The sequence below is a fragment of the Salvelinus namaycush genome, chromosome 4 (assembly GCF_016432855.1).
Source record: "Salvelinus namaycush isolate Seneca chromosome 4, SaNama_1.0, whole genome shotgun sequence".
In the NCBI taxonomy this organism is placed as follows: Eukaryota; Metazoa; Chordata; class Actinopteri; order Salmoniformes; family Salmonidae; genus Salvelinus; species Salvelinus namaycush.
In genome coordinates, this window is record NC_052310.1 from 26,788,904 (window position 1) to 26,812,326 (window position 23,423).

The window sequence follows — 23,423 nt, forward strand, 5'->3', positions numbered from 1 at the left end:
ATGCCTGGACTTGAATCGGAGTGTCTATAAATTACATTTCCTGTAATACTTTGTATTCCATAAGATCAAGTTGAGTTTAATTTCAGTTGGCCTCATTCATTGTCCAGACTAAGAATGTGGTGCATACGGGAGTGTTTGGCATGAAATAAAACATAAGAAGCAATGACATATTGATGTTTAATGAAGCTGAGCATTGAAGCGGATCATGTTGATGCTGTAAAATGCCAGTGTCAGTGAAAGCCATGTTCACAAAAACAGATGCAGTCAAACATATTGGCATGATCACTTATTCATGATTCACTATTCCTTTAAAATAAGTTGAGATTGAAAACTGTGTGTTCACATGTGCATTTGTTTCAAAGGTCCAATAAATCAATCAAAACTGAAAATGTTTCACTTAAGTCAAAAATGGCATGAACTAAATTCACAATGAATTTGGTTTGAGGCAAGTGATTCTCGGCAAGTGTAGTTGATCCTACTTGTGGCAAGTTGAAGGTGCCCGCAGGGTAAAAATAGCAAGGAAGCCAATACATTTGTATGCATCTGTTCAATCCAAACTCATAAAAGCTTGTCTCTTCATAGACCCATTAAACTCCTGCCATGTTAAGTTAAAGAGAAAACATACCTTGATAAGTGAGTATTCATAAAACCACACATTTCTTGGTTCTATCATAAAACCCACAATAGCAACATCTCAAAACACAGAATCGTTAGTGTAATAAGGCATGTGTCAACTATCTCAGTTGGAAACAGGTGGTTAAAGCTAGGTGATAGCCGGTTTAAACTTCAGATTCACCTCATCACTAAAGACTGTTGAATAGTCTGAATAGGCTCATTCAGGCTGTGGATGATGACAATGATTGGCTATGACTGGGTCCTGGTTTAATAAAGACTTTATACGGACAACCTTCATGTGGACCCTTGTTCCTACTGGACATTTTGGGCTCTATTCAATCCGTAGTGCTGAATATCCGCTTTATAGCGCTATTGACAATTTAAAGACAATGTTCCCGCAGTCGCCGAGACTGCATTCATGGTAAATACTGCATATGTCAGCTCAACAGGAAATTACCCTTACATTTTTACACGATACGGGTTGAATCCAGCCCTTAGTGTCTCAAGACCAGCTGGTCCCGTTGTATTTGAGCTGCCCTTAGTGTGTACTATTAATCAGATCCTATGAGAAAGGTGGTGTGTCTACTCCTCAGCCTTGGGAAAGAGGTAAGTGAGTAACTCCAGCATCCCAGGACTGGTCCCTGCCATCTCTCTCTCCCCCCTTCAGAGGATTATATGTAAAGGTAACGTCAGCGTTGCTCAGCTCATCAGACACATAACACTAGAGAGGACTGTGCACCTTTCAGCAAAACCTAATTTTCAGACACATATCCACACAGTAATGTACCTATACGGTTATGTGAGCATACACACATCCATTTGTCATTTTGGTTATTCTATCCCGCTCGATTTACTCAGGATGTTGAGCATTTCCACACCCAGAGAGATCATGGACATCTGAGTGAAAATTAAAGCGCTAGCTTTGAGGTGAAGTGAGGGGACCTCATAAATAACTTAGCCTGGCCACTGGCAAAATGTACTTGCCTGTATGACAATATCATGGGATGAGAAATGTGTTTTGCTATGTGGTTGGTTTTTGAATGGCAAAGGAAATGTGAGGGACTGGTGCAATCAAATGAACAGACCACAAGCGGACTCTTCATGACCGTCAGTTTAGTTTCCCTTTCCCCTCTTGCCTCAATACACCAACATTGTAGAAGTGCATCAAGGAGAATGTGCTTCCATTACAACCAGCTACAGCATTAACAAGCTTAGATATGCATATCAATGACTTTGCACCTTAATTGAATGGCATCCACTTGTACACACGCACACACTCCAAACCCTTCAGCCCCCTCCTTCCCATTCCCAAAGCTCTTCTAAAATCTCAATATATATCTGCCCTAAACAAATCCCACACATTCCATTGGAATTCAAGTGGATTTCATAATTCCTCTTTCACCCTTAGATCAACATATACTTTGTGTAGCTTGTAAGACCCCCCCCCCCCCCCCCCTGAAATGACCTGAAGATCATTGCTCTACAGTGGGATGCAGTCCTTGTGCTGGGCTGGAGAGGAGGGCAGGCCAGCGCCTCTCATTCATCCTCAAAGCCCTGGTTCAGGAGGAAGTTGGCCGCTAGGTTCTCGTTCTTTTCACAGGCAAAGTAGGCCTGGATCACCAGCGCCTCGGGGAAACCCAACGCTTTTAACTGAGACAAGAGAGAAAAAAACATAACATTTCAACATTACAATTTCTCACCAGAAAGTTCACAATGTATGCATTTCTTAGCTAGTCTCCTTGTCAGTTGAAGCCATCTTATGCCCTAAACAGTGCATTGAGAGGTCTTTAGCTCCCCTCACCCTCTCGATGGCTTCCTTCTCCTGAGGCGTGACCTGAATGTAGTTGACTGGAGCTCCCTCCTCCACTGCAGCACCCAGGTCCCCCACCTCAGGCACGTCTCCTACCTCCCCCGCCGGCTCATTCAGCATCTGGATGAACAGCTCCTGGTACTGGCTGATTTGCTGTTGTTGAGTTTTAACAATAGGGAAAGATAGGTAGACAGCAATCAGCAGAACATACATTGTGAAATCACAAAACCTGGGAGGTGTCACTATAGGGAGTGTGTGACGCAAGTATGAGTGGTGGTACCATCAGTGTGTGTAGTGCATGGTGTATGTGTGTTACCTGTAGGAGCTGTGGGTTCTCCCGGCCCAGCTGTTGGAGTAGAGCTGGCAGCAGTGAGGGGTTCTGCTGGATCACCTGCCTCATGCTCTGGAACTGAGGCTGGGAACGCAGGAACTCCAGAGGGTTTTCTCCTGCAACACACACAGAATATTTACAGAAGAGAACATGTTGATACATACAGTAGATATAGATACAACACTTACTAGGGAAAATGCACATAAACCATTCCCATCTTTCCAACAATCTGATATGCAGTGCATTTGGAAAGTATTCAGACCCCTTGACTTTCTCCACATGTTATGTTACAGCCTTATTCTAAAATTGATTAAATAAATGTTTTCCTCATCAATCTCCACACAATACCCCATAATGACAAAGTGAAAAAAAAAGAAATTTCAGACCCTTTGCTATGAGACTTGAAATTGAGCTCAGGTGCATCCTGTTTCCATTGATCATCCTTGAGATGTTTCTACAACTTGATTGGAAAGGCACACACCTGTCTATATAAGGTCCCACAGTTGACAGTGCATGTCAGAGCAAAAACCAAGCCATGAGGTCGACGGAATTGTCCGTAGAGCTCCGAGACAGGATTGTGTCGAGGCACAGATCTGGGGAAGAATACCAAGCAAGTTCTGCAGCATTGAAGGTCCCCAAGAACACAGTGGCCTCAATCATTCTTAAATGGAAGAAGTTTTGAACCACCAAGACTCTTCCTAGAGCTAACCGCCTGGCCAAACTGAGTAATCAGGGGAGAAGGGCCTTGGTCAGGGAGGTGACTAAGAAACCGATGGTCATTGACAGAGCTCCAGAAATCCTCTGTAGAGATGGGAGAATCCTCCAGAAGGACAACCATCTCTGCAGCACTCCACCAATCAGGCATGTACACACGGAAGCCAGACGGAAGCCACACCTCAGTAAAAGGCACATGACAGCCCACTTGGAGTTTGCCAAAAGGCACCTAAAGGACTCTCAGACCATGAGAAACAAGATTCTCTGGTCTGATGAAACCAAGATTAAGGAGATTGTGGACTACAGGAAAAGGAGGACTGAGCACGCCCCCATTCTCATCGACGGGGCTGTAGTGGAGCAGGTTGAGAGCTTCAAGTTCCTTGAAGTTCACATCAACAACAAACTAGAATGGTCCAAACACACCAAGACAGTCGTGAAGAGGGCACGACAAACACCTATTCCACCTCAGGAAACTCAAAAGATTTGGCATGGGTCCTGAGATCCTCAAAAGGTTCTACAGCTGCAACATCGAGAGCATCCTGACTGGTTGCATCACTGCCTGGTACGGCAATTGCTCAGCCTCTGACCGCAAGGCACTACAGAGGGTAGTGCGTACGGCCCAGTACATCACTGGGGCTAAGCTTCCTGCCATCCAGGACCTCTACACCAGGCGGTGTCAGAGGAAGGCCCTAAGAATTGTCAAAGACCCCAGCCACCCCAGTCATAGACTGTTCTCTCTACTACCGCATGGCAAGCGGTACCGGAGTGCCAAGTCTAGGACAAAAAGGCTTCTCAACAGTTTCTACCCCCAAGCTATAAGACTCCTGAACAGGTAATCAAATGGCTACCCGGACTATTTGCATTGTGTGCAACCACTCTTTTTACGCTGCTGCTACTCTCTGTTTATCATATATGCATAGTCACTTTAACTATACATTCATGTACATACTACCTCAAATTGGGCTAACCGGGCTAAATTGGGCTAACCGGGCTATCTGCATTGTGTCCCACCCACCACCCCCTCTTTTACGCTACTGCTACTCTCTGTTCATCATATATGCATAGTCACTTTAACCATATCTACATCCTACCTCTATCAGCCTGACTAACCGGTGTCTGTATGTCTGCCTCTACTTTTATAGCCTCGCTACTGTATATAGCCTGCCTTTTTTACTGTTTATTTATTTCTTTACCTACCTATTGTTCACATAATACCTTTTTTGCACTATTGGTTAGAGCCTGTAAGTAAGCATTTCACTGTAAGGTCTACACCTGTTGTATTCAGCGCACGTGACAAATAAACTTTGATTTGAAGATTGAACTATTTGGCCTGAATGCCAAGAGTCACGTCTGGAGGAAACCTGGTACCATCCCTACGGTGAAGCATGGTGGCGGCAGCATCATGCTGTGGGGATGTTTTTCAGCGGCAGGGACTGGGAGACTAGTAAGGATCAAGAGAAAGATGAACAGAGCAAAGTAGAGAGATCCTTGATGAAGAGCGCTCTGGAGCACGTTAGGACATCAGGACTGGGGTGAAGGTTCACCTTCCAACAAGATAACGACCCTAGCGTCATACCCAAGAAGACATGAAGCTGTAATCGCTGCCAAAGGTACTTCAACAAAGTTCTGAGTAAAGGGTCTGAATACTTATGTAAATGTGATCTTTTTATTTTATTTATTAAAATCCTGTTTTTGCTTTGCTATTGTGGGGAATTGTGTGTAGATTGATCAGGGGAAAAAAACATTAAATCAATTTTAGAATAAGGCTGTAACTTAACAAAACGTGGAAAAATTTCCAGAATGCACTGTACAGTAGATGTAATACCATAGCAGAGAAATAGCCAGATGAACTCACCCTCAGCTACAGTAGGGGTCTCTGTGCCTGTGCGGGCAGATGCAGGAAGCTGTGCTGGGGGATTAGTCTCTTGGACCGGACTGCTAGGAATGCCCTGGAAACACACACACAGCACTAATGGACAGGCTGGTTCTAAGCTGAGGGTACATATAAAACTATTTTATAGCGTCACTGTGCTGTAATAGTGTTTTTTGTACAAATGTAGTACACCAGTGTTAAACTGTATTCTGAAAGCTGATGTCGCACAGTGCTGGTGTAATTTTGTCATTGTACATGCTGCCATGTTAAAGTTTCATCAAATATGGTGCCACGCTGTACAGTGAAATTTTGCATTCATGGTCTATTTTGGGGCTATTGTTCAGTGTCATTTTGCAGAGTCATGGTGTATGGTGCCTGGTTGCACAGTATTGTGTATGCTAGGTAGTTGTGTGGTGTGTTGACGGTTCTCACAGTGAGGAGGTACTCCACAGCCCGATGGGGGTTGTTGAAGCTGGCCCGGAGAGCAGCTACCACTCTCTCCCTCTCATAACCCATAGACATTATCTCTGTCAGCATGGTCTCATACTCCGCTCCTGTCACTGACCAAAAGAAACAAGTTGTTAACCATCTACCCGAGTTACAATGGACAATATTTACACCCATAAACACATAGCTGCTAGAAGGCATCTTACAAATCGCCATACTATATGCTATCATCAATCTAGCAACACAGCAGATACATTCCACACTGACACATTATTCACATAGCCAGGTCGAAGTCCATCACTCACCCAAGGCAGAGGAGGCATCTCCCCCCTGGACCTCCACACTGGGGTCGGAGCTGCAAACAGAACGACAGGGTCAAAAATCCAGTCAACCCATTCAAAACATTCAGTGGTATATTGTATATTCTGCTGCCAATGACTGGAACGAACTGCAAAAATCACTAAAGCTGGAGACTCTTATCTCCCTCACAAGCTATACGCACCAGCTGTCAGTGCAGCTCACAGATCACTGCATCTGTACATAGCCCATCCGTAAATAGCCCATCCAACTACCTCATCCCAATACTGTATATTTATCTTGCTCCTTTGCACCCAGTATCTCTACTTGCACATTCATCTTCTGCACATTCTACCATTCCAGTGTTTAATTGCTATATTGTAATTACTTCGCCACCATGGCCTATTTATTGCCTTACCTCCCTTATCCTACCTCATTTGCACATGCTGTATATAGACTTTTTCTACTGTATTATTGATTGTATGTTTGTTTATTCCATGTGTAACTCTGTGTTGTTGTATGTGTCGAACTGCTTTGCTTTATCTTGGCCAGGTCGCAGTAGCAAATGAGAACTTGTTATCAAATAGCCTACCTGGTTAAATAAAAAATAAATTGTGGCCGTAAATAATATGCCATTTAGCAAACGCTTTTGTCCAAAGCGACTTAGTCATGCGTGCATACATTTTACGTATGGGTAATGAAAATGAACCCACTATCCTTGAGTTGCAAACACCATGCTCTACCAACTGAGCTACAGGTACTTCAGGGGGTGTATTCAGTAAGATGAAAAAACGAAGAAATGTTCAATGATGTTTAGGTCATATTTGTCCGACACAAAATGTGTCTATGTTAAGAGTTCTGTAACGCTCTACCCTCCTGAACAGGCTTACTTTATTTTATTAAGCTTACTATTATTAAGCTTACTTTATTACTCTCTCCAATTTGGCAGACTGTCTACCAAATCATAGGTTAATATCAGTTCTACAGCTGTCTTCTGTCTGCCTACCTGGCTGGAGCTGGGGGCTCTGCGACTGTAGGTGTGGGCTCCTCTGAGGGGATAGGGATGGCTGCAGGGGCCGGGCCCGCAGACGATCCAGAGTCCTGGACAGGGGCCTTGGGTGCCTCTGAGGAAGGTGTTGAAGCAACTATGGCAGACTTTGCCTAGTTCCAGAGGAGATATAAACAGGCTATTACTGTCATCTATGCATACAATCATGTAACACCAACACAGGTGGGTGCAGCTCATTAAGAGTCCAAGTAAAATGGATTAGGGAAATGTACCTTCGATACCATAACTACAACGAAATTCTTCTCGTCAATTTTGTAGTCTTTAATAGGTGTGTCATCTTGCAGGATTTTGCCAGCATATATGAGCTTCTGTCCAGACACTGGGAAGTTATCTTTTCCCCTCTCTGCTTCGATCTTCTCTTTCAGTGCCTTCACCTGTTGAAACCAAAAAGAAGCTGTTCAGCCTTGCTTTAATTGTTAAACACAGTGCAACCCAAAAGTTGCTCGCTAACACTGACTGTTTGAATTGCACAACTTTTTACATTGCGGTTTACCTTACATGATGTAGCTAGCTAGCTATTTTCACTCTTTATGACCTAGCTAGTAAATGTCTGCTAGAATATTGCTAATTAATCGTCCTACTGGACTTGCATCATCAATAACTAAAATAGATAACGTAGTTAGCTAGCTAGCTAGTAATATGGCTGTCTAGCTAACGCTAGATAGTTGGCTTAAGCTGACATTAACGTGATGAGGGATAACAAACGTTAGCTAGTCATGTAGCAAGCTAGCTGATGTTTTAGCGGAGAATAATTTACCTAGCTAGCTAATAATGAGACTCACCATTGGATTAGCAAATTGACACACATTAGCTTGCAAGCTAGTTTGCTTTAGCTATATCGTGCTGGAAAGCTAAGACTAAGAACTAGCTAGTTAGCTAATGTTTGGGGTGTCCATAACATCTAGCTAGCTAGCGTTAGCCTATGTTAGTTGTATTATACGAATTGATAATCTGGGACCAATTAATTTGGTCTTTCGTGCAAATAACAAAAAAGATAGTTAACCAAGCGGGCTAGATAAAACGCACACAGCTGGCATTATTATGAACAAATGGGCACTTACCGTTTGATCAGGGTCTATGTCAATTTGAATGGTCTGCTGTTGCAGTGTTTTTAGCGTGATTTGCATTGTTGCGGTAGCTCACGCTGTTTTCCCCTTGCGCTTCGATTACAGCTGTTTTTAAAAATATTCAAAAGTAAAACAGAAATTACATTTAACCACAAGTTCAAGCAAGAGAATATTTATCCATGACCATGAGATGAGTCCATGAGCACTCAGCAAATCGCCATCTTTGATGACACAAAACTGAGAAGTAGGTGGAGTGTAACGGTTTGCTGCCCAACTTGCAGCCTCGAGCGCTCTCTGAGTCTGATCGCTACAACCACTAACTGGTCAACCATATGAATATCCCGGTGTAATCACACACCTGGGGTGCCAGTTTATCCAGGTGGTAATAGGATCTACAATCTACTCTGCGAGAACAAATGATGCTTTGCATTCATGGCATGATCTGTTGACAGCTGTGACCGGTGTGGTGGCGACCAACTGGGTTTACAGAACAGCAAATATACAACAAATGTACTAACGTTAGTATTTTAGTTTAGTTTACAGTCACTAGTCAGAGTGGCACATTTTCAATGAGGTACGGTCAGATATTAATAGATCCATCTGTGTTAAGGTCCTCCTAACATTATACCCTGATGAAGACAGCTTGTCGGTCGGAACGTTGGATATTAGGTTATTAAATTGTTGAGTCTGAGCTAGTGTGCGGCTCTCCTTTTCTTTTTCAAAGGTCATCCTAACAACCATTGCAAAGCTACACGTTCGATCTGTATCAGATCAGGGTCAACTGAAGTGAAATAGGCATTTTACTTTCCATAATAAAATACTACTCTAAAGTATCTTAAGAAGATAGAAGCTAATAAATATGTTTTATGTTTACTGTATATTGTATAGGCTGTAAATGTGTCTTTACCTTTGTCTATTGCTGGCAGCACCAATTCACCGAGTCAAATTCTGTGAATGTGTGAATGTAGGCCACTTGGCCAATAAAAGTTATTTTGATTCTGATAGACAGTACTTCGAATTTCCTAGCCTCTTACCATATCCCATACAATCACGCGTCAGTGACCCAGGGAGCATGGGAGAAAGAGAAGACAATGTTTTCTCAATAAAAAAACAGGTTTATTGGCAAGAACCTAGTTATTTTGTATATTTTATGAAATAGGAATAACTCTGAATACACGATCAATTCATTTTGTAAATTATTTCTCAACATTTTGGTGTGTGTGATTTGTTGACTATTTACGCTGGTAACGCGTAGTCAAGCGCATCATCATTTGGGTTATGACATCACAATGTTAAATAGGCAACATATTTTGATGTTCTGCAAAATAAGGCATAGTCTACAAATTCACTGAAATGGGATGTTTGTGTTGCTGTAAAAAGGTATATGTCTAGTCTGGGCTAGAATTGATCTAATTCTGTTACAATTTAGAGTATATTCTATTCTTTTCAGCTATTCCTAGTTGTTTCATTGTCTATTTATGTGTACCAAATGGCAGGGTTTGGGACAGAGGGTATAACTGTATGGTTACAATGGTTTTATTTTTATAAACATGTATTTTTGCTATTTGTTAGCCTATGATACAGAATTCAATACGATTAGGCAACGAGTTCTTTATTTTATGGTCAGATCATGTGGTTTGGGTGTGACCTTTGCTGCTAGTTCAAATATAACAAGCTCTGTTGTGAAGCAAGAAAGATCTTTTAATTTGAATTGTTATGTACTATATTAGCTATATAATGTTTCTCCAAACAGAAAAAGAAGTGCAGAGTTCGCTTCGGGATTGGGAGCCGCTGTCCATCGCCGTTCCCAATCCCACCCAAACTGACGTCATTGGATGCCAGCATGGTAACTGCGTCAGTTTGGAAAAACCGGGAGAAGAAGAAAGTAAAGGATCACCACCAACTTGATTCTTCCTTTGTCTCTTCTTTCCATTTGAAACCGTCTACAACATCTCTGATGCCCCTCGACCCCTTGTCTGGCCGAACACCAATTGGCACTCCATCTCCCTCACCCCCCTCACCCCCTGGATCCCCTGCCAGATCCCCTTCCACTCTCTCCAAGTTCTTCAGCCTCTCTTCCCTCTCCTCTCTCCACATGTCATCTATCTCTTCTTCTTCTTCTTCAGAGGAAGGATCACAGACCTCCTCCCCTTTTAGTGCTTCTTCTGTTTCCCTGGCTGTCTCAACTCAGTCATCCTCCTCTGCCACTCCCCCCAGTCCTGCCTGCCCTTCCTCCACAACCCACGTCTCCTCCCCTGCCCCCCAGTCCTCCTCTCCAAACCCCCTGGACCACCATGGAGAGACCAACAAAGACAGTGAGACTGCCAGGTACTGCAGCCTGATATCAAATGTCATGCCAACCAACACCATTGAATTGAAATGAAAAAGCCAATGTAATATAGCTAACCTAATGCATATGTCTGTGTGTCTTTACAGAGATCTTATGAGCTCTGAGGTCAAAGAGGTGGGGGCAGTTGTTCCACAGACAAAGAGAATGGTACCCCGATTTGCTGGCATCGCAGGTCTGTAAACGGGTGCCATTTGTTGGTACTATTTTTCTCAATTCATATTTGACAAAGCTTCTCTCTTACCGCTGTCCGTCTCTCGGTCTCTCTCTGCAGAGGCCTCCATTGACCTGAGGGCTTTCTCTGTCTCATTGGAGAGGTAAGTACTGTAGACAATAGCCACCTTCATCTCACTCGACTCTACATAAGAGTGGTCACTCACACCATGACATGGTAAGGAATATCTGTATGCCTGTACATTAAAACAGTGTTCAAACAAACCGATTGGTGTTGAGCTACTGCTACTGAGGCCTCTAACCTGTCTCTCTTCCTCCAGGCCATTGGTCAGGTCTCGGGAAGCCATGGCTCGCCTCCCCAACCTGTTCAGCAAGAGTAGCACCCAGCTGGGGGAGCAGAGCTGCACAGGCGAGGGCGAAGACAACACCAAGCTCCTCGGGTAAAACACACACACATCTACACACACACACCTACTCTTATCTCCGAGCTTTGCTTTTGTGTTTTAAATAATTCTGTGTGGTACTCAGAGTTATCTTGCGTTCATGCCTTACAAATCCATTCATTAGTTTACCTTTGGTCCACAGTTCAGATATTAGTGTGTAACTGATGGCTTCTTTCCCACAGGTTGCCTAATATTGGCAACACCTGCTTCATGAACTCTGCTCTGCAGTGCCTGCTGGGGCTGCCAGCATTTTGCAGAGACATCCTGAGACAGCAGGACATCTGGAGTTCCTCCCCCTCCTCTAAACTGCTATGGTATACAGCCTCGCTCTCACCCTCCTGTCCCACCTGTACACACACTGGCCCACCCACCTAGATGCTTATAGTTACAGTACACAAGTCCCGCCTCAATGTATGTGTCAGTGGAGGCTGCTTGAGGGGAGGACGGCTCGTAATGATGTCTAGAACGGAGCAAATGGAATGGCATCAAACACATGGAAACCATATGTTTGATGTATTTGATAGCATTCCACTGATTCCGCTCCAGCCATTACCACGAACCCGTCCTCCCCAATTAAGGTGCCATCAACCTCCTGTGGTATGTATGTATAGTATGTATGTATGTATGTATGTATGTATGTATGTATGTATGTATGTATGTATGTATGTATGTATGTATGTATGTATGTATGTATGTATGTATGTATGTATGTATGTATGTATGTATGTATGTACTGAATGTATACTAAACAAAAATATAAACGCAACATGCAACAATTTCAAAGATTTTACTCAGTTACAATTCATATAAGGAAATGAGTCTATTGAAAAAAATGAATTAGGCCATAATCTATGGATTTCACGACTGAGCAAGGGCGCAGCCATGGGTGGGGCTGGGAGGGCATAGGCCTACCCACTGGGGAGTTAGGCCCAGACGATCAGAATGAGATTTCCCCACAAAAGGGCTCTATTACAGACAGAAATACTCCTCAGCACCCCCTCAGACGATGCCGCAGGTGAAGAAGCTGGATGTGGAGGTCCTGGGCTTGTGTGGTTACACGTGGTCTGCGGTTGGGAGGCCGGTTGGACATACTGCCAAATTCTCTAAAACAATGTTGGAGATGGCTTATGGTATAGAAATGAACATCCAATTCTCTGGCAACAGCTCTGGTGGACATTCCTGCTGTCAGCATGCCAATTGCACACTCCCTCAAAACCTGAGACATCTGTGGTATTGTGTTGTGTAACAAAACTGAACATTTAAGAGTGGCCTTTTATTGTCCTCAGCACAAGGTGCACCTGTGTAATGATCATGGTGTTTAATCAGCTTCTTGATATGCCACCTGTCAGGTGGATGAATTATCTTGGCAAAGGATAAATGCTCACTAACAGGTATGCAAACAAATTTGTACACAAAATTTGAGAGAAATAAGCTTTTTGTGCATATGGTAAATGTATGGGATCTTTTATTTCAGCTCATGAAACATGGGACCAACACTTCACATGTTGCATTTATATTTTTGTTCAGTATACTGTATGTATGTATGTATGTATGTATGTATGTATGTATGTATGTATGTATGTATGTATGTATGTATGTATGTATGTATGTATGTATGTATGTATGTATACTGTCTTTCGTACACTCTTAGTGCCTCATATGATTTTTAAGATAAAACCACACCCAACTCAGCTTCTGATTAACACCAGAGATGATTTTCTGTCACAATCAGGAATCAGATGAATCATATTTGATCAGAGGCTAAAGTAGAAGCACAGAGCTAATCTGTGGCCATAGTGAGAGAGTGAAACCTGAATGCATGCTCTTTGTCTCCCTCCACAGCTGCTTTGCCGAGTTACATCAGGCAAGGCTTTCTGGAGGCACTGTCAATGCTAAGACAAAGGAAAAGAAGAAAATCCTTCAAACAGTCAAGCGCTGTCTCTCCGTTGTCAATGAGGACTATGAGGACGACGATGAACAGGTAAGATATTATATGCTAAAAGACTCACATAACAATAAACCTGGGACACGTGACAGTCTTTTTGCTCAGCTCTGTTTCAGTTGTAGTTGTTGATGTATTTTCTGTTTCTTTCCCATTCTTCCCTTAGGATGCCCATGAATGTGTGTTGCTCCTCCTCTTTCAGCTGAAGGCGGAGGGTATGGCATTAAAGGGCTCACCAGAGCCGTACACCTGCCCCGTGAAGCAGTTAGAATTCAAGCTGAAGACTTCCCGTACCTGCACCAGGTAACAGCTGTCATTTGTATACGGTGTACCTTGATGTCTTCATCACATTTGTGAGGAGGTTTAATGTCAGCATAACATGCAGGATACAGAGGTAAAGCATTAAGATAGTTAGTGTGTAGAGGGATCAAAAGGTTTGTGTTGGAGAGCTGATGCATTTCTCTCCGTACTTCTGAAGCTGTGGAGTTATAGTGTATGGTCAAGAGGATTACAATCACTTGTCACTGAGCCTGAGCCATTACCTGACACACAGCCTGGACCTCTACTTTAAGGTCAGCACTTAGCTTCAACCAAGAGTTAGTGAGTATGTCAAGGAACACTATCATTAATGTCATAATGTTCATAATTATATTGCTATGCTTTGTCACCTAGCCATCTGCGTTAGAGTGTGCATGCAGGGTGTGCTCAGGCAGCATGGCATCTGTGACTAGGCACTTCCTCACGCTGCCACGGTGAGTCCCCCCATCATCATCTCAGATTACAATTGACAGTCCTGATCTAACTCACCAAACTGGGTTATTGATTTGAGTACAAGACTGATTCCTCTGTCTGTCTCTCTGTCTCTCTGTCTCTCTGTCTGTCTGTGTGTGTGTGTGTCTCTCTCTCTCTCTGAGCAGGGTCCTAATGCTTCATATCAAGCGATTTACTGCAGGCAACTGGGAGCCAGAGAAGGTGGATGATCCCATGTCCATCCCTGCAGAAATGACCCTCCCAGCCGTATGTGGGGAGACAGCCAATGTCCAGCATGGAGCCAGGTTGGTTTACACTCTGTTTGGGGACATTGCACATTGAATAGCCAACACACACCATGATTTTCACACACTAGATATTTACTTTCAATGCCATCAATTTACACAGGGCAAGCTCCCTGGGGAAAAACAACATGGACAGCACACCTGCAAACTCCCCAAAAGGCACCCTTGATAGACCAGGTAGGACATTGTGTTACTGACATCATGCAGAACACCCTCTCATGAAACAGGACTGTTGAGAAAAGCAAGTCGGAAGCTGAAGTTAAGAGTATATTTGTGGATAGGTTTCCACTTCACTTTCTGGTTTGTATTTACACTATATTTGATATACCCCCACCAGCTTCAAATTCCTCTGACCAGCTAGAGAAACCAGCTGACAGTGAGAAAAAGCAGCAGGCAGCCACTGCGGTGAGGAGAGAGAGAGGGAGAGAGAGAGAGAGAAAAATAAATAACAGATAATTAGATCCAGTTGAGATAGTGGGCGGATCAAGATAAGGCAGTTATAGAAGGCACCCCTATCCTGTAAACAAAATAACAATCCTATTATTAAATGTGTTTCCTTACAGAGACACCAGCCAGACAAGATCTACAAATTGTCAAGTGTGATCTCACATCTGGGAGACAACATGTATACAGGTAAAATGCACGCAGGTATGCAGGCACGCACATACAATTATGAAAGCTTAATGTACACTCTATTCTGTTTCCCTTGTTCCCTAGGCCACTACATCAGTGATGTTTTGGACAGCCGTGGCAGTGGGTGGCTCTGCCTGGATGACGCACATGTCTTGAGAACAGATGAGGCCACTGTGCTGAGGGCGATTGCACAGACTGCCTACATCCTGTTCTATGTCTGCAGGTAAGGCTCTAGCCCACACATTTGAGAAGAATGTCACAAATGGAGTCAATGACGACAATGAGTCATCAAGAAAAAAGAAAGTGTTTACCAAAGCTAGAAAGATGATTCATTGACCACACATTAAGAGTTATCCCTTTAACCTGTAATCCCTCTGTATGTGTTATTTTCCAGACATTGTATGTACATGTAAGATCTCCCTGTCATTTCTCATTGTAGTGGAGCAGGTGAAGGAGACCAGGCACCTCACTACCAGGAAAAGCACCAGGAGAACCCATCATTAAACTCAGGGAGAGGCACAGCTCTCAGGGACCACCTGGGGTAGCACCTACCACACACCAAGAAATATCAGATTAATCGAATTAGGCTGCCCAACACCACCATCAACTGCCCTAGACCACCATCAACTGCCCTAGACCACCATCAAGCTGCCCTAGACCACCATCAGGCTGCCCTAGACCACCATCAGGCTACCCTAGACCACCATCAGGCTACCCTAGACCACAATCAACTGCCCTAGACCACCATCAAGCTGCCCTGGACCACCATCAAGCTGCCCTAGACCACAATCAAGCTGATCTAGACCACCATCAAGCTGCCCTAGACCACCATCAAGCTGCCCTACACCACCATCAAGCTGCCCTACACCACCATCAGACTATCCTAGACCACCAGGACATCAGGCTGCCCTAGACCACCAGGACATCAGGCTGCCCTAGACCACCAGGACATCAGGCTGCCCTAGACCACCAGGACATCAGGCTGCCCAAGACCACCAAGACATCAGGCTGCCCAAGACCACCAAGACATCAGGCTGCCCAAGACCATTAGGACATCAGGCTGCCCTAGACCATTAGGACATCAGGCTGCCCTAGACCACCAGGACACCAGGCTGCCCTAGACCACCAGGACATCAGGCTGCCCTAGACCACCAAGACACCAGGCTGCCCTAGACCACCAGGACATCAGGCTGCCCTAGACCACCAAGACACCAGGCTGCCCTAGACCACCAGGACATCAGGCTGCCCTAGACCACCAGGACATCAGGCTGCCCTAGACCACCAGGACATCAGGCTGCCTTAGACCACCTGGACACCAGGCTGCCCTAGACCACCAGAAGAAACAGCCTACACCACAAAGCATGTACCCACTCTAGGCCATCTACTGTATGTTTACAATTGTATAAATATTAAACATCTCACTGACCTAGTGCAATTAATTTTCCTTTACTGTACATGGTAGTGAATAAATGTACCTGCAGTGCATTCAGAAAGTATTCAGATCTCTTGACTTTTTCCACATTTTGTTAAGTTACAGCCTTATTCTAAAATGGATTAAATTGTTTTTTTCTTCTTCTCATCAATCTACCCCATGACAGCAAAAACAGGTTTTTCTGAATTTTTTGCAAATTTATAAAGAAAACAAAAAGCTGAACTATCACATTTACATAAGTATTCAGACCCTTTACTCAGTACTTTGTTGAAGCACCTTTGGCAGCGATTACAGTCTCGAGGATTCTTGTGTATGACGCTACAAGCTTAGCACACCTGTATTTGGGGAGTTTCTCCCATTCTTCTCTGCAGATCCTCTCAAGCTCTGTCAGGTTGGATGGGGAGCATCGCTGCACAGCTATTTTCAGGTCTCCAGAGATGTTCAATCAGGTTCTAGTCCGGGCTCTGGCTGGGCCACTCAAGGACATTCAGAGACTTGTCCCCAAGCCAACCCTGCGTTGTCTTGGCTGTGTGCTTATGGTCGTTGTCCTGTGGGAAGGTGACCCCTTCGCCCCAGTCTGAGATCCTGAATGCTCTGGAGCTGGTTTTCATCAAGCATCTCTCTGTACTTTGTGCCGTTCATCTTTCCCTCGATTCTGACTAGTCTACCAGTCCCTGCTGCTGAAAAACATCCCCACAGCATGATGCTGCCACCACTATGCTTCACCGTAGAAATTATGCCAGGTTTCCTCCAGATGTGACACTTGGCATTCAGGCCAAAGAGTTCAATCTTGGTTTCATCAGACCAGAGAATCTTGTTTCTCATGGTCTGAGAGTCTTTAGGGGGCTTTTGGCTAACTCCAAGCGTGCTGTCATGTGCCTTTTACTGAGAAGTGGCTTCCGTCTGGCCACTCTACCATAAAGACCCGATTGGTGGAGTGCTGCAGAGATGGTTGTCCTTCTGGAGGTTTCTCTAATCTCCACAGAGAGATCTTGTTCTTGTTCACCTCCCTGACCAAAGCCCTTCTCACCTGATTGCTCAGTTTGGCCAGGCGGCCAGCTCTAGGAGTCTTTGAGGTTCCAAACTTCTTCCATTTAGGAACGATGGAGGACAATTCCTTTGACCTCATGGCTTGGTTTTTGTTCTGACATGCACTGTCAACTGCGGGACCTTATATAGACAGGTGTGTACCTTTCCAAATCATGTACAATCATGTACAAGTATTTCTGTTTTTTATTTTGTATAAATTTGCTAGAATGTCTAAAAACCTGTCTTCACTTTGTCATTATGGGGTATTGTGTGTAGATCGATGAGGATGTTTTATTTTTTTAATCCATTTTGAATAAGGCTGTAACGTAACAAAATGTGGAAAAAGTCAAGGGGTGTGAATACTTTCCGAATGCACTGTATAAGAGGCAATCTCTATCATTCATTCATGTTGGGTAAAAAGTGGAAAAGGTTAATATTACAACAATATTGTGTATCTACGCACTCCCTCGGGGTTTTAATGTAACCACAAATACAATGAAGTAATGGAACAATGAATGGCAATGTAACATAGACCATACATCACATATCAGTTTGGAAGACAGTCTTGACCCACAACTACTGTGGGAAAGACTAAGAGGACATCAACGTGTTGCACAAGAAATACAGAAGAAGAAAAATATTTTTCTATAATGGATATGTTTATTGGTCTTTTACAACAATAACAAAAAAAGACTAGAAATACAGGAATACAAGGAGATGATGAATACCTGGTCGTCAACAGCCAGTCCACTAATAATAACAACCTTCAGGATGTTAAAGCTTTGAACCCAATGAAATCCTACTTTCTGCCTGGCAGACAGAAGGCTCCATAAATCATTCTGTTATAACACTGGTTCACACCAACACGATGGGAGAGGTGCTTATGGTATATGACACTAAAGCTATAAAACTGGTTCAAACACTACACACTTTTTCCCCCCTCATGTCTTCATTGAGAAGTGTCTTTCAAAAGAAACAGATAAACCTTTTTTCCACCCAATTTGTTATGGTTTAAAATTATTAATAAAGGCCTCATATGTATTTACTAATTTACAAAATTGTAATTTATGTTTAACAATCAAGGCATCAACAAGTGTGCATATTCAAATTGATCGATTGCTCTACCCTGAACCACTGAATTAAAACCAACTCTCTAACACTCAATAAAACTTCAATAAACATGAATTACCCTTCTGTAAATCATGCTGATATTATTCAGCCATTTGTAATGCATTGAAATTAAGGTGACACGAGATGTCCAAGAAACCTTATGCATTTTGAGTTAAGTATTTTGTACATGGTACAGAAAACAACTGAATAGCAGAATTATACATAGCAATATTGTAGTATGTCAAGCACACATTTGGGCTGTCTTCCTAAAAAAAGGGCCTTTGCTCCAAGTCTGACAAACCTAATTCCACACATTATCGTACACCACTTAAAGTAGATTGATATGTCAAATATAAAATGGTGGGTTATTGGACAAGGTTACATTGGTCAAGTTAACAGGGGCTTTTGCTGGTCATATATATAGGGGGAATGCTGAGGCAACATGGCGTGGTACAATCTAATTTACTACAAACCTGCTACCAAATAGTTATTTACATAGTTATTTTTATACTAAACTAAATGGATTGCAGTATCTCTATGACAGTGGTGGTTTTGATGATTCAGTGGGATCGTCATTTAGGCTACCATTTAAAAAGAATTCCCTCGCTTATGCTGTGCTTTGTTTTACATATCCTGGTCCAATCATCAAAGACACATGTTTTTACCGACTTGTGTGCAGTCGTCCACCTGTGTGCCAGTAAACCAGCTGAAATGACAGTGGTTAAATTCTAGCTAGAGGGCTGTTTGATTCTAATGGCTGTTCCAGGGAAGTAGCTTAACATAATTATTTGTTTTCCTGTTATTTGTTTTCGAGTGCTTATGCACACTCAGACTCCTATGCAATTTAAATGCACTTTTATCTGCAATTGATGTTAAAAACAAATCCAAAGCTTGATGTGCAGTATATTCATATGGAGGAGATTATGGATTTGCTTGGCCCTGCAGCTTGCCATAGAGGGGTAAGGCAGAGTAGTGGGGTCCACTGCTGGTGTCTGGGGTTAGGAGGACAGGGGTAAGGGTTGTGGGGGCGGAGGCCATGCTGCGTGTGGGCTGGAGGGAGAGCTTCTACTCTGGTTGGGGAGCTGCTGGTGTCTCGTTGGCATTGGCGTCCGTGGGCTTGTTTTCCACCTCGTCGTCGGATAGGAGGTCGAGCGATGTTCCCTCCACCTGCAGCTGACGCCTGCCCGAGCGGCTGGAGGAGAAACTGATGGGGCCTCCACGCCTGCAGGGGACAGAGGGGGCCAGGAGAGGTGGAGAGGTATTAGTAACGAGGACCACAATTTGGCCAATATACACAACTGTTTGTGTGAAAAATATAATCTTAGTGTGTGTGTGTGTGTGGGGGGGGGCTCTAAATACCTGAGGCGGCTCTGGAGTGTGTTGACCTCACGGCTGAGACCTTCGCTGGCCTCAGAGGCATCATCCAGCTCCCTCTGCAGCTTCCTGCGGTAGGCGTTGGCACGTGTGGCCTCCTCCTCAGCCTCCTCAAGCTGCCTCTTCAGCTGCTTCATGCGAGAGTTGGCCTTCTCCATCTGACTCAGCAAGGAGTCACAACAGACCTCAACAATGATGAACAGTCAATACTAATACTTACAATACTCAGCAGTCCTGTGGTCCAATGGTTACTGGAAATAACCTACTGTAGGAAAGACTCCAATCCTAAATCTTCACACCTATCTAATCCTGTCCCACCTTAGAACTGATCAGATCAAAGTAGGATCTACAATCTACTCTGCGAGAACAAATTATGCTTTGCATTTATGGCATGATCTGTTGACAGCTGTGACCGGTGCGGTGGCGACCAACTGGGTTTACAGAACAGCAAATATACAACAAATGTACTAACGTTAGTATTTTAGTTTAGTTTACAGTCACTAGTCAGAGTGGCACATTTTCAATGAGGTACGGTCAGATATTAATAGATCCATCTGTGTTAAGGTCCTCCTAACATTATACCCTGATGAAGACAGCTTGTCGGTCGGAACGTTGGATATTAGGTTATTAAATTGTTGAGTCTGAGCTAGTGTGCGGCTCTCCTTTTCTTTTTCAAAGGTCATCCTAACAACCATTGCAAAGCTACACGTTCGATCTGTATCAGATCAGGGTCAACTGAAGTGAAATAGGCATTTTACTTTCCATAATAAAATATTACTCTAAAGTATCTTAAGAAGATAGAAGCTAATAAATATGTTTTATGTTTACTGTATATTGTATAGGCTGTAAATGTGTCTTTACCTTTGTCTATTGCTGGCAGCACCAATTCACCGAGTCAAATTCTGTGAATGTGTGAATGTAGGCCACTTGGCCAATAAAAGTTATTTTGATTCTGATAGACAGTACTTCGAATTTCCTAGCCTCTTACCATATCCCATACAATCACGCGTCAGTGACCCAGGGAGCATGGGAGAAAGAGAAGACAATGTTTTCTCAATAAAAAAACAGGTTTATTGGCAAGAACCTAGTTATTTTGTATATTTTATGAAATAGGAATAACTCTGAATACACGATCAATTCATTTTGTAAATTATTTCTCAACATTTTGGTGTGTGTGATTTGTTGACTATTTACGCTGGTAACGCGTAGTCAAGCGCATCATAATTTGGGTTATGACATCACAATGTTAAATAGGCAACATATTTTGATGTTCTGCAAAATAAGGCATAGTCTACAAATTCACTGAAATGGGATGTTTGTGTTGCTGTAAAAAGGTATATGTCTAGTCTGGGCTAGAATTGATCTAATTCTGTTACAATTTAGAGTATATTCTATTCTTTTCAGCTATTCCTAGTTGTTTCATTGTCTATTTATGTGTCCCAAATGGCAGGATTTGGGACAGAGGGTATAACTGTATGGTTACAATGGTTTTATTTTTATAAACATGTATTTTTGCTATTTGTTAGCCTATGATACAGAATTCAATATGATTGGGCGACGAGTTCTTTATTTTATGGTCAGATCATGTGGTTTGGGTGTGACCTTTGCTGCTAGTTCAAATATAACAAGCTCTGTTGTGAAGCAAGAAAGATCTTTTTATTTGAATTGTTATGTACTATATTAGCTATATAATGTTTCTCCAAACAGAAAAAGAAGTGCAGAGTTCGCTTCGGGATTGGGAGCCGCTGTCCATCGCCGTTCCCAATCCCACCCAAACTGACGTCATTGGATGCCAGCATGGTAACTGCGTCAGTTTGGAAAAACCGGGAGAAGAAGAAAGTAAAGGATCACCACCAACTTGATTCTTCCTTTGTCTCTTCTTTCCATTTGAAACCGTCTACAACATCTCTGACGCCCCTCGACCCCTTGTCTGGCCGAACACCAATTGGCACTCCATCTCCCTCACCCCCCTCACACCCTGGATCCCCTGCCAGATCCCCTTCCACTCTCTCCAAGTTCTTCAGCCTCTCTTCCCTCTCCTCTCTCCACATGTCATCTATCTCTTCTTCTTCTTCTTCTTCAGAGGAAGGATCACAGACCTCCTCCCCTTTTAGTGCTTCTTCTGTTTCCCTGGCTGTCTCAACTCAGTCATCCTCCTCTGCCACTCCCCCCAGTCCTGCCTGCCCTTCCTCCACAACCCACGTCTCCTCCCCTGCCCCCCAGTCCTCCTCTCCAAACCCCCTGGACCACCATGGAGAGACCAACAAAGACAGTGAGACTGCCAGGTACTGCAGCCTGATATCAAATGTCATGCCAACCAACACCATTGAATTGAAATGAAAAAGCCAATGTAATATAGCTAACCTAATGCATATGTCTGTGTGTCTTTACAGAGATCTTATGAGCTCTGAGGTCAAAGAGGTGGGGGCAGTTGTTCCACAGACAAAGAGAATGGTACCCCGATTTGCTGGCATCGCAGGTCTGTAAACGGGTGCCATTTGTTGGTACTATTTTTCTCAATTCATATTTGACAAAGCTTCTCTCTTACCGCTGTCCGTCTCTCGGTCTCTCTCTGCAGAGGCCTCCATTGACCTGAGGGCTTTCTCTGTCTCATTGGAGAGGTAAGTACTGTAGACAATAGCCACCTTCATCTCACTCGACTCTACATAAGAGTGGTCACTCACACCATGACATGGTAAGGAATATCTGTATGCCTGTACATTAAAACAGTGTTCAAACAAACCGATTGGTGTTGAGCTACTGCTACTGAGGCCTCTAACCTGTCTCTCTTCCTCCAGGCCATTGGTCAGGTCTCGGGAAGCCATGGCTCGCCTCCCCAACCTGTTCAGCAAGAGTAGCACCCAGCTGGGGGAGCAGAGCTGCACAGGCGAGGGCGAAGACAACACCAAGCTCCTCGGGTAAAACACACACACATCTACACACACACACCTACTCTTATCTCCGAGCTTTGCTTTTGTGTTTTAAATAATTCTGTGTGGTACTCAGAGTTATCTTGCGTTCATGCCTTACAAATCCATTCATTAGTTTACCTTTGGTCCACAGTTCAGATATTAGTGTGTAACTGATGGCTTCTTTCCCACAGGTTGCCTAATATTGGCAACACCTGCTTCATGAACTCTGCTCTGCAGTGCCTGCTGGGGCTGCCAGCATTTTGCAGAGACATCCTGAGACAGCAGGACATCTGGAGTTCCTCCCCCTCCTCTAAACTGCTATGGTATACAGCCTCGCTCTCACCCTCCTGTCCCACCTGTACACACACTGGCCCACCCACCTAGATGCTTATAGTTACAGTACACAAGTCCCGCCTCAATGTATGTGTCAGTGGAGGCTGCTTGAGGGGAGGACGGCTCGTAATGATGTCTAGAACGGAGCAAATGGAATGGCATCAAACACATGGAAACCATATGTTTGATGTATTTGATAGCATTCCACTGATTCCGCTCCAGCCATTACCACGAACCCGTCCTCCCCAATTAAGGTGCCATCAACCTCCTGTGGTATGTATGTATAGTATGTATGTATGTATGTATGTATGTATGTATGTATGTATGTATGTATGTATGTATGTATGTATGTATGTATGTATGTATGTATGTATGTATGTATGTATGTATGTATGTATGTACTGAATGTATACTAA

General features: G+C 43.6%; 2 protein-coding genes across 3 annotated transcripts; both read right to left on the bottom strand.

Moving 5' to 3' along the window:
- Nucleotides 1-163: 163 nt before the first annotated feature.
- On the bottom strand, nucleotides 164-8,455 carry LOC120046402 (UV excision repair protein RAD23 homolog A-like). Of its 2 annotated transcripts, none has more exons than XM_038991604.1 (9): nucleotides 8,218-8,455; nucleotides 7,369-7,530; nucleotides 7,094-7,248; nucleotides 6,096-6,145; nucleotides 5,776-5,897; nucleotides 5,326-5,419; nucleotides 2,742-2,872; nucleotides 2,417-2,578; nucleotides 164-2,265 (listed from the first exon to the last, which is right to left on the bottom strand). In XM_038991604.1, the coding sequence occupies exons 1-9, from the start codon at nucleotides 8,281-8,283 to the stop codon at nucleotides 2,152-2,154; spliced, it is 1,056 nt and encodes a 351-aa protein (XP_038847532.1). In that variant the 5' UTR covers nucleotides 8,284-8,455; the 3' UTR covers nucleotides 164-2,151. The 2 variants fall into 2 exon arrangements, with proteins under 2 accessions (XP_038847532.1, XP_038847531.1); XM_038991603.1 differs by having other exon boundaries at nucleotides 5,776-5,903.
- Nucleotides 8,456-19,295: 10,840 nt separating this feature from the next.
- LOC120045555 (myosin heavy chain, embryonic smooth muscle isoform-like) lies at nucleotides 19,296-19,920 on the bottom strand. Its single transcript, XM_038990458.1, has 2 exons — nucleotides 19,748-19,920; nucleotides 19,296-19,610 (listed from the first exon to the last, which is right to left on the bottom strand). Exons 1-2 carry the CDS (start codon nucleotides 19,918-19,920, stop codon nucleotides 19,454-19,456), a joined length of 330 nt encoding a protein of 109 aa, XP_038846386.1. The 3' UTR covers nucleotides 19,296-19,453.
- Nucleotides 19,921-23,423: the final 3,503 nt, after the last annotated feature.

What these genes read in the sequence shown, in the direction of transcription:
- LOC120046402 (XM_038991603.1), bottom strand. Translation starts at nt 8,283, where the DNA reads ATGCAAATCACGCTAAAAACACTGCAACAGCAGACCATTCAAATTGAC. An exon ending in GAGCCCCCAGCTCCAGCCAG is followed by an intron (nt 6,146 to 7,093) that starts GTAGGCAGACAG and finishes TTCTGTTTGCAG; the next exon opens with CTCCGACCCCAGTGTGGAGG. An exon ending in AGATGCCTCCTCTGCCTTGG is followed by an intron (nt 5,904 to 6,095) that starts GTGAGTGATGGA and finishes TCTTTTGGTCAG; the next exon opens with TGACAGGAGCGGAGTATGAG.
- LOC120045555 (XM_038990458.1), bottom strand. Translation starts at nt 19,920, where the DNA reads ATGGAGAAGGCCAACTCTCGCATGAAGCAGCTGAAGAGGCAGCTTGAG. An exon ending in ACACTCCAGAGCCGCCTCAG is followed by an intron (nt 19,611 to 19,747) that starts GTATTTAGAGCC and finishes TGTCCCCTGCAG; the next exon opens with GCGTGGAGGCCCCATCAGTT.